The following is a 17,804-nucleotide window of genomic DNA, read 5'->3' on the forward strand; positions in this document are numbered from 1 at the left end:
TGGGGTCCAATCCTAGTACAAGAGGCCAACATGGGGTCTGACCCCAGTATGTAGGAGCCAGCTGAGGCCACATTGGCATGATCCAGATGTGTGGGGCCAGTCTATACTGCAGACCAGCTCCATGTCATTCATTTGGCCTGCGGAGCCAAAATGTTGAGCACCACTGGTTTAGAGGTACACACAACAAATTGCTTAGTACGTAAGACAAAACACAGAAAACTGCCTTTTATATTTTTGTCTTTATGGAGGAGACCAGAAAGCAGTAAATCAATTGATCACATCTAGAGGCTGCCGCATGACCTATACCACTCACAGTGCCAAAATGATCCTTGTAGTCTAACAGAAGCATTGGCAAAGTGTTCATGTAGTCGCACTCAGGTGTGCAATAGAAATCGCAAAAACTCTTTGGTTGAACACCCATTCTCTTCTTCCTCTCCCTCATTTTTCTTACTATTTTAAAATAAATTTAAAGAAGATAACAAATTGCCTATGACATTATATGCTACCAGTCCGATTCTCCTCTTTCTAGCTTATAAGAAATATTTTGGATGTTTGTACTTTTCCTCATGGTATTTAGTGCTTAAGTCTCCATCAGCTCTCCTCTTGCTTCCTTGCTCAATCACTGCACTCTTACAAGAATTTGTTGTTTTTATGCTGTACAGATACAGTGACAATTTAATGTATTTATATCTATAGACCTGACTACAAATCTTAGATCAGAGTTTCTTTTCTTTCTTATTTTTTTTAAATATCTATAAGATCTTCAGACAGCTCCCAGAATGGCCCAATCATACTGGAGTGGTGAGGGTTCAGTTTGGTCCACTGTACGAGTCAGATACCGTAACTACATAGGTGCATGCTTTTAATTGTTTATACCTTTTTAAAAAATATTTTTGAAGGAAATGCATGCATACACAAATGGGCATCTTAAGCTTCTCTTTCAGCCCCATAGCAGAGAAAGTCAGGTAAGAAAGAACATTATTAAACACACAAGCAGCACACACTTTATTCTAAACAAAAAACCCCACCCATTTGAAAAATCAACAAATTAAGCACACTTACACTTAAAGAATTCAAACACTAACCCCATTTAAAAAAATCTTTTAAGATCACCTAGAGTTTGACATGGATGCTCTGCTTTTTAGACCACCTTTGAGGCCAACCACATTAACAGCCTTCTGCCCAAGAACCACCCCCCATCTATTAATTCGGTCTTCTCCACTCCTAACTTCCTCCACAGTCTCTAAACAACATTATGTTTTGATAGGGTTTTTCAAGGGACCAGCATTCCTTAACACCCCTGTTGCTTCAGAGGGAATATCTGTGACATGCAAGATGATACCAACTGTACATTTTACCTTAGAGTATCAGGCACACAAGGCAAACACTTAATTGTCATTCAAGAGATTCCTCCAGCTAAAGGGATACTAACTAACTGTCTTCCTCCTCTGTTCTACAGCCCCAATATACTATCTTTACAATGGCTGAGAAATCCATACCAAAAATCCAACCTGACAGCATTAACACCAACTGCAATGGGAGAGGGATACCTTTGTCTGATGTTATGATCAGACACTCTTGAGATCTGAGTTCATCATAAGTATTTTTGTCCATGTCCTTTATTAAGTATGAAGGTTCTAGCTTTGTTCTTTCATTCACTCTATTAAAGTAACCCACTGCAATTAACTAAAATGGAAAAACTTCTGCTCCATGTCAGAAAACCCCCATAACTTTACACATAGATGCATATCTTTGTATTTCCATGAGAACGATGATAAGAAATTTTTTTTTTCCAAAGTCCATTTACTATTAACTAATTACTACTGACTTAGGCTACAAAGGTTGGCTATATTTACTTCCAAAAAGACGCATACAAATTGAAGACCATCTTACTCAGACTAATAGTGCAGTTTCACTACAATATTCAGGAGCTGATCAAAGCAAATAAAGCCCAAAATGTAAAACCACACAAACTATTTAGCTTACTTTAACTACATCAGGTTATATAATGTTAGCATTAAATATTTAGTCTCTTTAAATTTTTAAGTACCTTCTTCCAAGATATCAAGGTTTTCATAGTTAAACCTGCGTGTTCTCTCATATTCACTCTTACAGTCACATTCATAGATCTCCTCTTCATTTACCAATTCATTTAATGACATTGCTAAAGTTATCCCAAGGCAGAAATTGTCCCGCGCCTCAGTCCCCAAGGAGACGGCAAGCCATCCCATTGGAGAGATAACAACCCAAGTAAAGTCCCTACAGAGCAGGTACCATCACCCTTGTCAGCCAGCATACTTCAACTAAGACTACTAGGTGATAATTTGTGTACATGTCATTAGCACAACAGCTTTGTAACATACAGAAGAAATGGAGGGGAGGAGCATCTGTATCATAATTTCTGAAAATATATTATATTGCTCCTGATATAACTTAAAAAGTTATATTTACTTAACAGCTCCATTTGCACATTTTGAATAAACAAGGCTTAGTATGCTGAAAGCTTTTTTTTCTTTTAAGAAAAATTAATTCACTTTGGAAAAATAAAAGCTCTCTTCTCCCCTGGTATTCAGAATTAAATGGTAGCGTCCTCCAAGTGTCATAGCAACAAGGAAGTAGAGACTGATACTTGGACTGCTACACCTGTTTGAGGGTGGGGACTTTACACAGCAAATCACCTTTGTAAGTTATTGCCTTCTGCTACAAGTAACAAATTTCACAAGACTTTCGTGAAATTTCACATACATAGTTCTTAAGAACTGCAACTACTGCGTATTATGACTACTGCAGCGTCAGTCAGGCAAAAAATCACATTTAAAAATATTTATATAAATAAATAAAGAACTGGCTTTTAATTGGTCTCAGCACAGAGAAGAGCAACACAGAAATAACAATAATAATCATAATTATAATAATAATCATAATAATATTAATCCCCCCATATGATGAACATCCAAAATCTTCATCATAACTTCTCATGGATATTTTTAGTTTTTTGTTGTTGTTTCGTTCTCCCTGCCCCCAGTCATAACCTACTGCATAACCTTTCCCTACTGTATTCTTGGAAAACTAAAATACAAAAAACCCTGGTTAGCATCACAGTGCATTGCTCAAGAGACCACAGTAAATTCACACACATTCTCAATACCAATGACAAACAAGACTGCAGGAGCCAACGGGTCTACCCCATGTGTGTTTGCAAACCTTTATGAAACATGTAGTCTAGATACAGATTAACTTGGTTTAACCTTTGCAAACAAAACATTATATGTGGTGTTTAAATTACTTGGTTGCCTCCCCTTCTTCACAATGTCAAAAATATGTCCTTTACTTGTAAAAAATATTACACTGCCTTCAGCCCAAGATACTGTACTGTAGCAGCAAAGCAGTTTCTGGGGAAGGACAGGACAGGCTTGTAGCACAGAGCAGCAACAATAATTTTGTCCTCAACAAGGGTGTAACTGATAGCATTCAATGGAGTAAGAAGGGCAGAAACCAGAAATTAACAGATCCTGGTTTGAGTAAGCACAATAGGGTGGGTCCATAAAAAAAATAATTAGGAATGTATTCGAAGACAGACACTTGAGACAGTGAGAAACTGTTTAAGGTGGTGCAAAATATACCTATTACAAATAGGATGCAACCCAGGTGAAGAGGAAAAAAGTTATTTAGATGTTTGAAAATGATTTTTCCTAATACTACTAATTATTAGGCTGCCTAATTCCATCCTTTAAACCATTTACTAGGTAAGCTAATGGAAGTTTTACAAATTTCTCATTTAAGAGAAGAACTATACAATGGCAGAGAGTGACTGTGATGGATAAATAGTTTTTATCTGCTATCCTAAATTCTGTGATAAGTGTTCATCCCGCTTCATTTACTGATTATATACACTTCTCAACATTGGAAAACATCTGTTTGGTATGTGTTAGATATATTTATTTCATTTTGACAAACTTTAGCGTTTAATTGTGCTCCTCTGCTTAATCTCCTGGTAACTGAACATTACAATTTATTTTTCTCCAGATTTATTTCTGTCTAGATAGCAAATCTAATTCCTTAATAAAACAAGGAAGTAGGCATTCAGGATCTCTCCCTCATAAATTGGATTTGTATCTTTGCTTGAGTAGCAGTCATCTACTGATTTCAAAGGTAATTTTTACAGACAGGGAACTTAAGCCTGAGCTATCAATGGTTCCGGTCTTAACTATTATAGGTTAATGGTGCTCATGGTTTTGACTCTGTGGACCAGATGAATGGCATAGAGCTGGTGCACAGGCCAAACTGGGCCCCAGGTCCCCATGGTGCCCTCATCCACCTGGGATTGGGATCTAGGTACCCTGTGCAACCCCTGCACATCAGGATCAGGCCTCATGCTACCCTGTGCACCAAATCTAGCATGCAGGGCCATGGCTCATGGATCCATAGGGCACCCCGCTGACCAAATTACATGGTACCAGGGCCTGAATGTGGCCCATGGGTTGGGGGCAGAGTAACCCCGTAATAGATAATGAACAAAACACTAACCAGAATTGTTTTGCACCTGTCGCAGTACCATTCCCAACATTCATGCCTTTGTTGTGTATGAGCTAATGGCGTGCCATAGTTGCAAAGAAGGCTAGCAGCATACTGGGCTGCATTAGTAGGAGCACTGCCAGCAGACAGATTAGAGTGATTCTTCCATTCTGTTTTGGATTGCTGAAGCCACATCTGGAGTAATGTGTCCAGTTATGGGCCCCGCACTACAGAAAGGATGTGGACAAATTGGGGAGAGTCCAGCAGAGGGCAACAAAAATGGTGAGGGGGAACATGACTTACGAGGAGAGGCTGAGGGAACTAAACTTATTTAATCTCTTTTTAGAGAAGAGCAGATGGGGGGGGGGGGGTATATAATAGTAACCTTCAACTACCTGAAGGGTGGTTCGAAAGAGAATGGAGCCAGACTGTTCTCTATGGGGGCAGATAACAGAACAAAGAACGATAGTCTCAAGTTGCAGCAAGGAAAGTTTAGGTTAGCTATAAGGGGAAAACAGTCACTAGGAGGACAGTAAAGCACTGGAACAGGCAACATGGTGAGGTTGTGGAATCTCCATCCACAGAGATTCTTAAGACCCAAGCAGACAAGGCCTTGGCTAAGATAAGATAGTTTGAGATGGTTCTGCTTTGAACAGGGGATTGGACTAGATGACCTCCAGATGTCCCTCCCAACCCTAATTTTCTACGATTCTGTGATTTGGATATTACAAAGCAGGAGACAACAAACTGTTAAGAAACCTGGTATGTATTAAAAAATTTATAAAAGAAAAGAAAAAGATACCAAATGGTTATTAACAAAAGTAACATCAGTCTTAATATCAATTCATTAAAGAAATAACTCTGAGGCCTGCCCCTCCGTCTTAATATTGTATTCAGACATTCAATGTAAATATTCTTAATAACAAAACAAACAATGGAAGTTAAAAACAAAATATCCCAAACTCTTAATACTCCTCTTATGAAGCCACCTAAACACAATATTAATCCAGTCATTTGCCTTGTACAGAATGGCAATTTTTCATTAAAATATTTTAGTAGTAGTAGTAGCAGTAGTAGTAGTAGTAGTAGTTTACTACTGTATACAGCTTGACCACTAAATGTTTCAGGTACTCTCAACTTAACTTCAGTTACATCTAGGAAAACATGACATTTCAAATGACAAAGGATTGAATTAATTTGAAGGTCTTAAATCATAACCAATTTACTGTTCAATTATTGTTCCAAATGGCTCTCTCTGTCTCTCTATTTTATAATTAAGTATTATGAATTGACAGATAAGATGAGGGGTTTTCCCTTGTTTACAAATCTGTTATTGAGTGGGATCCTTCAGAAATCTACCCTAGCCTCATATCTGCTAAGCTGTTACCCTATTTAACAACTTTGAAATGGAACCGAGTGCATACTTAGTACAGAATTAGGACAGGACAGGACAGGATGAGGATTCAAAATGTCCTTGATAAATTGGGAACATGGTCTGAAATTCATCAAATGAAAGTTGGTAAGGATAAGTACAAAGCTATGTACTCAGGATGGAACAATCAAATGAACAATTATAAATTGGGGAGTGCCTGTCTGGGCTGCATTACTACAGAAAAAGGCCTCGGGGTTCTGGTTGACTGTAAGCAGATTACGAGTTAGTGTGCTAGTTTTGCAGAAACTATGCATAATGGATTGTATTCACAGGAGTGTCACCTGCAACTTAGAGAAAGCAATTCTTCCACTATTCAATAATGGAGAGGTTCCACCTGGAATACTGGGTCTATTTTGGAGCACTGCACTTCAATGCAGATAAATTTGGGAACAGTCCACAGAAATGCAACAAAAATGATTAAAAGGTGTAGAAAGAATGACTTACTTGGAAAGCCTGGAAGAACTGAGACTATTTAGTCTGGAGAAGACTGAGGAGGGATTTGAATATGAAAAGGTTTTTAATAAACCAGATGGCAATCAACTATTACAGGTGTCCACTGTGGACACACAAGCAACAGCTTATAATTCCAACAAGAGGTTCAGGCTGGATGTTAGGAAGAACTTTCTAATTATGATGGTGGTTAAACATTGGGACAAATTACTTAGAAAGGTTGTGGAATCTCCATCACTGTAAGTCTTTGAACATAAGGCATAACCGTTGTCTGGGATGTTTTAGAAGGAATGATCCTACCTTAGGCAGAGCAGTGGATGATATGCCCTTCTGAGGTCTGTTTCAGGCCTATTTTGCTTTAATTCTATAATCTTGAATTTTTTTTGCACTACCAGATATTTTTTTTAAATCCATTATTTAAGAGTTTAATTACAGAAAATTCATAAGCATTCCAGCAATAAAAGCATTTGATGAATTGTTCCTCATAATGGAGAAATGTCTCACCAGAGAGAAGGTCATGGATGAAAATATGCTACTTACCTACAAGCATAACATATTACTGTGTATAAAAATGTTTTTATAAAAATACACGAGATGGAATTTTTAAAGTTGATTAAAAAGAAGGAAAAAAGCATAAGATTTTTGGCTGAAGGAATGATTCCTATTATATCCATTTACCTATTTAACTTCTATTTCTACAAACCTTATTACTATGTGTGCTGGTATGAATGACCCAAATCTCAATTAAATTATGGCCAAGACCCTCCTCAAATCAATTGGGAAAATTTTTCTAAATGATTTTTGACCAAATAAGTTCAGGGTTGTTTTATTTGCCTTCTGACTATAACTTTAAGGTGCACTTTTCTCATATTTTTAATCTTTTCCCCACAAAAATGGGGAAACATCACTTGCCTCTAGAAGCTGAGACTACAGATAACACCTAACTATTATGAAACTTCATACATTCAACACTTCCTTTCACCCAGATCCATCCATTCGCAAATGCAAGCAATTCACTTGGGAGTGCTTTCAGGATCAGTTCCAAATACAATCATTCCATGCCTACGTGAAATATTCTTCTGAGGAACTGCACCTCATAGCTAACAATTTAATTATTTACTTTGGCCTTTGTTCAGTAAAACAGGTGCATGATGGAATCTGGTTGTGCATAGTAAACACTCTATCCTTCACACTCAGTAGGCTTACAAGATGACCCACTTTGAATACCTTAATGAAAGTTTGCAAGATTTTCAGGAGCCCATTCAGGACAGATGTGGCACTTCTAGTGAACCAGTTACTAAAGCAGTTATCCTACTAGAGCATAACTAGCATATCACAGCTTTTAATGATGACTGTAGTCAGCTGAGGCTGAATCTGAGACTGTGGGACAGACGGGGGTGGGCAAATCATGCCTCAGCAGTGCAGCAGCGGGGGAGAAGGGGGGATTATACCTATGCAGGCATTCCTTGCAGCTCAGTGCACATAAACCAGTTTCAAAATGGCTGAAACTAGTTTAAGATGAATCTAGCTGAATGTAGTATCAGACTTAACTGATTTAAGTCAAACCAGTTTATGAAACTTCTGTCCCAGACCCCTTACTGCTTCAAGTTAAATCAGAGTCCCCCAGCATCCCAGCATAGGCTGTGTGTTCACTTCCTCTTCCTGCTGCCCCCGAGGTCTCTGGGCTTTGCAGTCCAAAACCACAGCAGCAGGACTCTGCAGGATTGCTCATCACCTTCTTCCTATTTCCAGGTGCTTCTAGGATTTGTAGTCCATGATCACATTCGGCAGGACTCTGCAGGGTTGTTCCCTTCTGTTCAAAACATGCTCACTTCTGAAAGGACTATTCTTGTTCAAGCTTTTATGAATTTAGAGCCACTTCCTTTTTCCCCACCCACCCCCTCCTCAGCCTGGCAGGCACTGCTGTCTCCTCTGCCCCCTCCACCCAAGCAGACCCTCCAGCTAGCTCTGGGCCAGGGCTTGGCCACTACCTCTCCACTTGAGCAGGGAGGGGAGGGAAGGCTCGGAGCTGAGAGGTGTGTTCTAGCACCCCTGGCTTCTAGCTTGAGCCACTGAAGGCATGTGCCTGCATTTCCTGAATCAAAAGTGAATGTCTATTCATTTACAAATCGGTTCAATCTCTGCAGTTTAGAGTAACTTGCAAAGAATAAACTGATTCAGCCTTGGGCTTGTTGACCATATGTACTTAGCCAATGAGTCACACTAACTCACAATACAGCAAGAGATCTTGAGTGAAAGTATTAACAACCACTAAAATAGCATCTGTGCTCTGCTTGAACAGCATTTTTGAAGCAGAGCATAATGATGAAGCTGTAAATTCATAATAGCTGGAGGGGGAAAATAAACTGGCTTAATCCTACCAGCTCACTTTAATTAATAGATTTAGGATACTTATACTGTTAAAATTAGAGATGTGTAGATACATGGAAAATGGGAAGGAAGCAGATGTGAGGAGAATCAAGTTCTACTCACTGATGCATGCAAGCTGGCTTGCTGACCTAAGGGTCAACTACAGGGTTTATAAAAGATGTATGGGTATCCAAAGATACGTACGTATCAGGCAAGACTCAAGAAAGAGGTTTCTAATACAGATGCTGGCTGGAATGTCAAGGAAAATAAGTATACAATATTAGTCTTTCCCTTCACTGACTAGCGCTGTAAAAGCACATTTGGCAGATTTAATCTAATCACATTCACTCAACCAGTCAGCAAATGGACTGCTGCACTCTGAACCAGGTGTCAGAGACAGTGAAACTCAGCTAGGAAAGTTGCTAAGCGAGTCATGATAAATTAAGCCTTCTGGTCACAGAGCCATGTGTAAGGCTTCCCCAGAAAAAAAAAACAACAACCAAACCACACACCAAGGGCTTTCACAAACTGTACATGTAAAAAAGGTGGGGGGGAAGCCAGCAGCTTTGAATAGGTGTGGTTGGAAGTAATGCCAACATTCATAACCTGACTCACTACTTCCGAATAATTCCAAATGTATGCAAGACCTTGCTACCTACTTTTTATCAACAAGATCTAGATTTGCGTACATGCATGACTACAAAGGAGTGTAACGATAACTATGCCATGCTATGTACAAAGGATTTCTCCAGACACAAACAAGTTTTACAACAGCAGCTGCACGTACAAAAACCATTTCCCTTTTTCAAAACCTCTAAAAGGACTCTCTTTAGTCTCCATTAATTACTCAATAAAAAGTGTATCTGGACTAGGAAAAAGGTTGTTGCAAACAAGATGAGAATATATGCGAGATTTCGCTGTATGGGTGGACAAGAAGGGCTGCCTAATATGCCAGACTTAGATTGGCTAGAGATGGGTACCAATTGGAGAGGCAGATCTGTGTGCTGCCAGCATGGAGATAAAGAGTACAGGGACAAAGGACAGAGCTGTACAGAATATCTTAAGGGAAAAAAACAATTAGAGAGGCAGGGTGAAAACCATGAGACAGTGGAGTCACTGAACTAAGGAAGACCCAGATTTCCAGAAGAGGAGCCTCATCTATTGCAAAGGTGGCTGACAAGGTAAGGAAGATGAAGATGGAGTCCTTGTTACTGAGGTTTGTTTAGGAGGTGCTCACAGACACTGGCAAGACAGATGTTTCAGTGGTATAGAAGGGAAAGAGCTGAAAAGATGGTCTAGGTTGGAACAGAGGGAGAACTCCAAACAGTAAATGCAAACACAGCATGTTCAATTCAACATAGGAATGGCAAGGAAAAGGGCACTGAGGACATTAGCGGGGCAAAGGGTACTTTAAAAAAAATTAAGATGGGAAAAAATATAGGACACTTCTTACTGCAAAGAGAAAAAAGCCAGAATATGAGAGATTAAAGAGAAAGGCAATGAAATAGATGGAGAGTAGGCATTAGAGCAGTGGATGGGATGGCATTACCGAGGCAAATGGCAGAAAACAAGTGAGAAATTGTTGCTTCTGTGATGGAGAAGGAGAGCACACTGTAGGAAGAGAAAGAAAGTAAATGCCATGTCATTGCATTTTTCTCTTTTGGAAGAAAATCTGAGTTTATGTGCACTGAGAAGTGGAGGCAAAAGGAGGGAGGTTTGAGGATTCAAAGGTGGCAAAAAAGGCAACTGGGACTACAGGTGTGGAATTTGGTTATGTCAGAAGACAGGAGTAAATTTAGTTTAAAAACGAACAAAATTTGAAATGGAGAAAGTCAGACTGAATTTCCACTGGAGACATTCCACACTGTAGAGAGAAAGAGTGGAGGGAGTAGGTATTGAACGGAAGTCTGGAAGGAGGTCACAAGGATACTTTGATGCATATACATTTTACCTTCTAGCTTCACAACATTTTTATAGGGGAAACATAATCAGGGGCAGGAGGAAAGTGCAAGACTTTTCCAAATCTTTATACTTTTTGTTATAAAAGTCAGAATTAAGGTTCCTCCAGCTAGATGCCTTTTTTGTTTTTATTTTAGAAATCATGAAATGATTTTCCTACTCAGACACAATCATCTACTTCTTCCCTTCTCCAATACCATGTTAGCATTTTTTTTAAAATAAAACTTGTACATTTGTTTAATGCCAAACTTAAGCTATTACTCCATTTACCACAAATAAACGTTTGGGCAGAAATTACACAAACTGGTAAAAGTGATTGGAAACCAATTCAAATCTATAACAATGGAAGTTCAGTGAACATAAACTACATTCAAAATGGCCGAAACCAGTTTAAGATAAACCTGCATGGATATAGTATCAAACTTAACTGATTTAAGTTAAAATCGGCTTATTGAACACCTCCCCTGCAAACCTCCCTCACGGAGTGGACAGGCTAGCCTTGGCCCAAGCTCTGCCACCCCCTGGCCTCTGGCCTGGGCTACTGCAGGCATGTGGCTGCAGTTCCGGAATCAAAAGTGAATGTCTGTTCACCTGCTTATCAGTTCAATCTATGCAGCTTAAACTAACCTGCAAAGATTGAATTAATTCATTTTAGGGCTTCTCGAATGTCTGTTCTTAGCCCGAAAGTACAGATGCAACAACTGTATCAATACGAAATGACACCAATATAAGCAGTTATGATGTAAATGTATGTCTGCATGCTTCCATAGTAATACGAGTGAGCAAAGCCATTGGAACTTTAACCCCATTTCATTCAAAGTGAAAAGGTACAGAGATTTACTGTATTTTCTTGCATAGAATGCACACCATAATATAATACACACTTTATTTCTTGAAAGGCAGAATGAAGAAAACAAAAATTTTCCTTGTAGTAAGCAATTAAGAGCCTTATCACATTTTACATTTAGCACACCTTGGGAAGAATAATCATAAATAAAAATACAAAATGGATGACACCTGGCTGGATAGCAGCACTATGGAGAAGGATCTGGGAGTGTTGGTAGATCACAGGCTCTATAGGAAGTTTTAAGATGCATCAACAGAAGCATTAGGTGCAAGGCACAGGAAATGATAATGCCTCTCTACTTGGCACTGATTAAGCTTCATCTAGAGAACTGTGTGCAGTTTTGTGTTCCATATTTTAAAAAGGACACGGAGAAGTTAGAGGGGGTCCAGAGGTGGTCGACAAAAAATAATAAAGGGGCTCAGAAAGCAAATCATACGAGGAGAGGCTGAAGGAGCCAGACACGTTCAGGTTGCAGAAAAGGTGCTTAAGAGGGGACATGATAGCAATCTTCAAATACTTGAAGGGCTGCCATAAAGAGGAAGGAAACACCTTTTCTCTCTTGCTGTGGAGTGGAGGACATGGGCCAATGACTTGAAGTTACAGCAAAACAGGTTCAGATTGGATATCAGGAAAATCTTCTTCACTGTCAGAACAGTGAGGCAGTGGAGCAGACTGCTTCGGGAAGTTGTGGTCTCTATCACTGGAGGTATTGAAGAAGTCTGACAACCATTGGTTAGGGATAATTTTGATACAGCTAAGTGTATGCTCTACTATGGGTATTTCCCATGTTTCTGAGTTTGCTCATTGCCACATGGGGCCAGGAAGGAATGCATGCTCCCCCACACTCCCCAGTGCTACACGTGTCAGGGTTTTGTTAAGCCTTCCTCAAAGGCAATAAGTCTTAGCCAAGGTTGGGAAGGTTGGGAATTTTGACAACCAAGGTTGGGAATTTTGACTGACGTGTGCCAGCGTTCCTCCTGCGACTTCAACCCAGGGGTTCCTAGCTCAAGGGTCTTGCCCTTCTGCTCAGGGTTATACCAATAGCTATATTTGGGGTCAGGAGGGAATTTTACCTCATGGGCAGATGGGTATGGACCGTAGAAGTTTTTGCCTTCTCCTGTAGCAGGGGACACAGACCCTCTTCCTGGGATCTTTTGAGTGTATATTAACTGCCTTTACAGCAGCAGGATTTTGGTCACTACAGTCTCTCTGCTTTATCTGTGGCCAATTAGGGTGTTATATGTTGTGCCATGTTAGGGTTGATAGTTTTTTCAAGAGGTTAGACAATGGATTTGTATAGGATGGTTTGGTAGGGATGATCCTACCTCAGGTAGGACGTTGCTCTAGATAACCACAAGGTCCCTTCCAGCCCTAATTCTCTATAACACCATGACATATTTTATGTGGATCATAGTAAGCATTACAATGAATCAGAAAGTTTTCTGAGCAGTTGCACAGTAATGCTTACTATGATCTACATATAACTTGCTGAGTGCAGGATCAGTTGAAGACTCCAGTGCACTGCAGTGTGTTGCAGGGGTTGTAACCAACATGTAGCTATTTGTCAAGTCCCAGCCCTCTCACTGCTTCAATGTCTTAAAACTGGCACTGTTTGGTGCCAGGGCTGGGTCCAACAAACAGGTATCAAATGGTCTGGAGGTGCTCCAGAAAAGTCCTAACTTTACTATGCTACTATGGCTCTTGGCACATGTTAACTGCACTTAAAACTAGCATTCAAGCAGTAAGACATGTGCTAAGTATCACATATGATAAGACCCTGATTTCAGTATTTGGAAGAAAAGCTTGCTTATTGCTCTTCTGCCTGAGATTTTGCTATCACTTTTGCCCTCAATAGCAGGAACTGTTCTTACCATATTTCTTACAGATAATATGCACTGCAATTTTCAGCAGCAGATATCAGGGCAAATGTTAAAAATATGGTAACCAACATATTGCTACAGGATTATTCAGATGTACATTACATCATAACAGATGAAGCACATTGTTGAATAGCTTCCCTTTCTCAGGGAAGAAAGATCCATGCTTATAATTATAAAGTATGAGACCATATCTAAATAACAATAATTTCATGTCTAGTTTTAAATATTTTCAGTTTACTGAGATTTTAGATTGAAATGCATCTATAACTCAAACTCATATCAGGAGAAAGCGACATTTTATTGTCTAGTCCTAACCATTATTACCCAGAGTATCCTTTACCAAAGCTATTGTCTTATAAATTCCAGCCATTTATAAACCTTTCAGAACTTTATAACATGTTTGGAGGCTTGGTGGGTTTTTCCACAGCCTGTGCTGAAGGAAATAGTAAACTTGTCAAACTGAAGCCACTGCTATAAATTCTCATCCATGCTTTAAATGGCATATGGTTAAATCTTAGCAATTATAGGGAGTACTTCCTGACACCCGAAACCAATCAACATAATAACCGATTAATTGTTTTCTTGTACCTCCAGCATACAGGGGTAGATCCAGAAGAGGTGTGGCAGCATGGTCACAACCTTATTTAGCTGTGCTCTGTAAGCTCACTAGTGATCAGTGCAGGGTCTGCCCAGAGCCCCTGCTTTCAAGCAGCTCTGGAGTCTGCTGCTTTTTCTCTTCCCCTCCCCTCATCTCTGAAATTCAGCAACAGGGGAAAGAAGGGGATGACCAGCCAGCAGTGACACTCAGCCCCTGCTTTCACAAAGCTTTAGAGCCCAGGGGCTGCACACCACAACCACTTGTCCCCTTCTCCTTGCTGCCAAACTAGGGGAAAGTGGAGGGGAGAGAGAAGAGAAAACAGCAGCAGATGGTAAGCTGTAAGGTGCTTGAAAGCAGACAGACCCTGTGCTGGCCAGCCAGTGAGAGCTCATAAGGCTCAGGGCACATGCAAAGCTCCCAGTAGGAACTCTACTGACATGCCAGTGAGCACTGACAGCTCACTTCAATCCAGGATCACAGGGAGGGGTTGCAGCCACACACCCTTCATTGATGTAGCACATGCCCAATGAGCAATCTTCACTGTGGAAGAGGGGTTGGCTGCATTCCCCTTGCCACGATTCTGGATCTACCCATGTGTCTAATGTTCAATGCATTTTCTACAGAAAGAAAACAATTCTCTTAGCAGATGATGAAAGAAGCATACACATTGTATTTGAAGATTTAACTGCATTATATTTAGGCTTGGCAGGATTCAATTTTTAATCGCGCGCGTGTGCGTGTGTGCGCATGTGGGTCCACCCCATCCCACCAGCTTGGTACCTACAGGGTGCTAGCCAGCAGGCCCTCCCTTGCAAACTTGCATGGGAGCCAGTGGGTACAGCAAGCCACTGGCTGCAGGGGGCAGATGCCACTGCACTAGCTGAAGGTTTCTTTGTCAAGGAATGGGGAAGTACATGGGGCAGTAAATGTAGCAGGACAAAGGAAAGTGGGTGCCGAGCTTGGCGGTGCAGTGCATGGGGGCCAGGTGGTGGGCTGACAGCCTAGTAGCACAGCATCTTCCCCCATACCTGCTGTGTGCTGGGCTGGAGGAGGAAGCACCTGTCTATTTGTGTGTGTGCGTGTCTGTGTGCACACATTCCTCTGTATGTAAACATGCAAGCATGTGCCCCCAAACCCCTAATTTTGCACAGCCCTGAAAATTTAAAATGGATAAAAATCTTAAATAAATGGTTAAAAATAAACATTGATTTTAACTGTCAAAATTATTTAAAAAAAATAAAAATCAAATTTTGTCAAGCCTAATTATACTCAAGACTTTGGATTAGCCCTTTAATTTTTATCCCTTCAATGAAAGAAGTTGACAAAAAAGTAGTAAGACTTTTTATCACATTTCCAATTACCTCCAGAGATACTTTTCCTCTGTCTCCCCAAAATAAGACAAAATTGCCAAATGCCTAACCCCAATGTATATACTTCTACAGAATCCTGAAGATGCATTCCACCCTTCACTCCCCCCACTACTACAGGTGGGAGGAGCAAAGGAACAAGTAAAACATGCAAGGAACCTGTTAAAAGCTATTATTTCATCACTAACCTAAGGGACTAAGGCAGAACTGACAGGACTTCCCTCTGCACACCTTAATTACTGTTTCCAATCAGGATACATACTCCATGTAAGAGGCAGACTGCACCTTTCAGCACCCCAAAAGAGAAGCTAAGCTTGCCCTTCCTTCTGGGAATGCTGCCCTTAGATTTTTGCAAATGCATTCAGCAAATACCTGCTTATTTTTCAAATTAAAGCCCTGTTTCTAAAAGAAGAATGGGTGGGTAGAGAGGCCTGGGTCCCCAGTGAAGGCAGGGTCAGAACCTGCCTCTGCAGTGCTCTTTATAGGATCAGTCTAAAAAGTCAATGTTTTTCTCAGTACAGAGGTGCATCTTTGGCAAAAAAGTACCTATTGAAAAAGAACAAAGTGATACTGTTTGGTAACCAAGTTTGTGCCCTAGAAGTCACCCATTATGAAATAGTTAAATGTTTCATTTACTTGAGTAGGTCTCAGTTCTGGTAGTCATACATGCCGCATCACCGCATACACCGACACTTTGACCTGGCTGACATGAACAACAAAAGAATAGTGGAACAAATTTAGCCCTTCTGGTTCCCAAAATAAAACAAGGTCCCCCTTGGTATTCACTGCAAAAGTCAACTATCGTCTTTAAACAACAGTGCAACTGTTCCGATTCTTAAGCTTCCTAAAGGTTAAAGGGAAGACATAAGAAAAGTTAAAACAACAAAAGGCAAAGTCAGCGCCCACAACAGCATACTTTGAAAGTTGGTCAAGCAAACCCAGCTACATTACAAATTCATGCTATTGCCTTCTGTTACTCTACTGCAGACTAAGCATTTCCAGCATAGGAATGATCAGTTCATGCCAAGAAACTAGACCCAGTTCTAAACAACAGCTGTCATGAAATAACAGGATGTCTAAAGCCAACACTAAAAGATAGCCTGTAGTTACTGGCTGACACTGAATCACCTGATATCTGAACATGAGCAACACAGGCCCCCGGTGGCTGGGGGGGGGCATGGCGAAGCTGGCGGGATCACTGACTGCCCAAACGCTGTCAGCAGCGGGGGTGGGGCGCAGCGACCGCCCACAGGGGGTGGCAAGTGGCAACTGCCCTTTTCGTAGGGGGCACCTGCATGCACCCCCTACACATCGCCTCTGTAGCAGAAGAAAGGTAACGAGCCAGAAAGAAAGATCACAGCAGATGGAAGATCCAAGGCACCCACTGTATGGTTACACAGAATTAACTTAATGGCTTAAAATGAGAAAAAGTTGTGTGACCAGTGCTGTGCCATTGGAGATGACAGCTGACAGGGAGCGCAACTGAGGTTATGGAAGGAAAGATTACATGTAATCAGGTGCTCTGAAATGGAGCTGGCACTCCAGGAGGACCTTCTAAGAGGGGTGGATCTTGTTTGGTGAACTTGGAGATGCCTGAATTACCAGCACATGCAAACTGGCAGATCAAAAGCAAACATGATCAAATGAGGCTACTCTAATGACACGAATATATGCAAGTGTGGTGAAGTGTAGACTACAGAGCACGTGCTCATTTGCCAACTCCTTGGTGAAACTTGTACGAAGGAGGATCTCACTGCAGCAATGGAAAGAGCTATCACTTATGTACAATTCTGGGAAAACATCTAATTTATGACAAGGACACAAGGAGAAGCAGCAGTTTCCTAAACTAGACCTATCTCTACCATTCTGATGATATCAGATACTGCAGCACTTGCTAAGGTTAAATCCAGAAGATAAAAATGACTGGATTCAGTACAACTAGATGTTGATCATACATCTCAAAAATGTAGGAGAATGTGCTGCATACCTCTGGAAACATACACAGAATTATTCATTTTAAAAACAGAAATTGTTCAAGTTCACAGTGTCTAGGAAATATAGCCCAAATAAACAAATAAAAGCACGTGTACATAGTTATTTTGATGCCAATTTTAAAAATCCTTGAATCACCAGCTCAAGGTTTTGGTATATAAACACTTTATTGTTCATTCTCGACAGAATGCAAAATCACTATGAAATATTTTGGTGCCCAACACAATTCTTGTACCCCTCCCAGCCTCCTGCCACTGATTTTTGTCCTCAGTCCACTTATGATCTTGGGCTCTTCTGACTTATAGAAAAATTCCTACACAGAAAGAGAGCCTGACATGGCAATCTCTTTCTGAACACTGCATTTTCCTTCAGGGTTCAGTTGGGTGCCATGGGC

At 40.5% G+C, this 17,804-nt stretch overlaps 1 protein-coding gene across 10 annotated transcripts in view; it reads right to left on the bottom strand.

Moving 5' to 3' along the window:
• The window catches only part of TRAK1 (trafficking kinesin protein 1), a 190,686-nt gene that overhangs the window by 58,841 nt on the left and 114,041 nt on the right, over positions 1–17,804 (bottom strand). Inside the window, exon 1 of one of the 10 annotated variants that reach the window (XM_014602560.3) lies at positions 2,051–2,257. The exons of the other annotated variants lie outside the window; for them this stretch is intronic. Coding sequence (XP_014458046.3) covers positions 2,051–2,231 — 181 coding nt within the window. The 5' untranslated portion in view covers positions 2,232–2,257. Of the gene's footprint in view, positions 1–2,050; positions 2,258–17,804 lie in introns of those variants that run through there. 10 annotated transcript variants of the gene reach the window in all.

This window comes from Alligator mississippiensis, chromosome 5, assembly GCF_030867095.1.
Source record: "Alligator mississippiensis isolate rAllMis1 chromosome 5, rAllMis1, whole genome shotgun sequence".
Lineage (NCBI taxonomy): Eukaryota > Metazoa > Chordata > Crocodylia > Alligatoridae > Alligator > Alligator mississippiensis.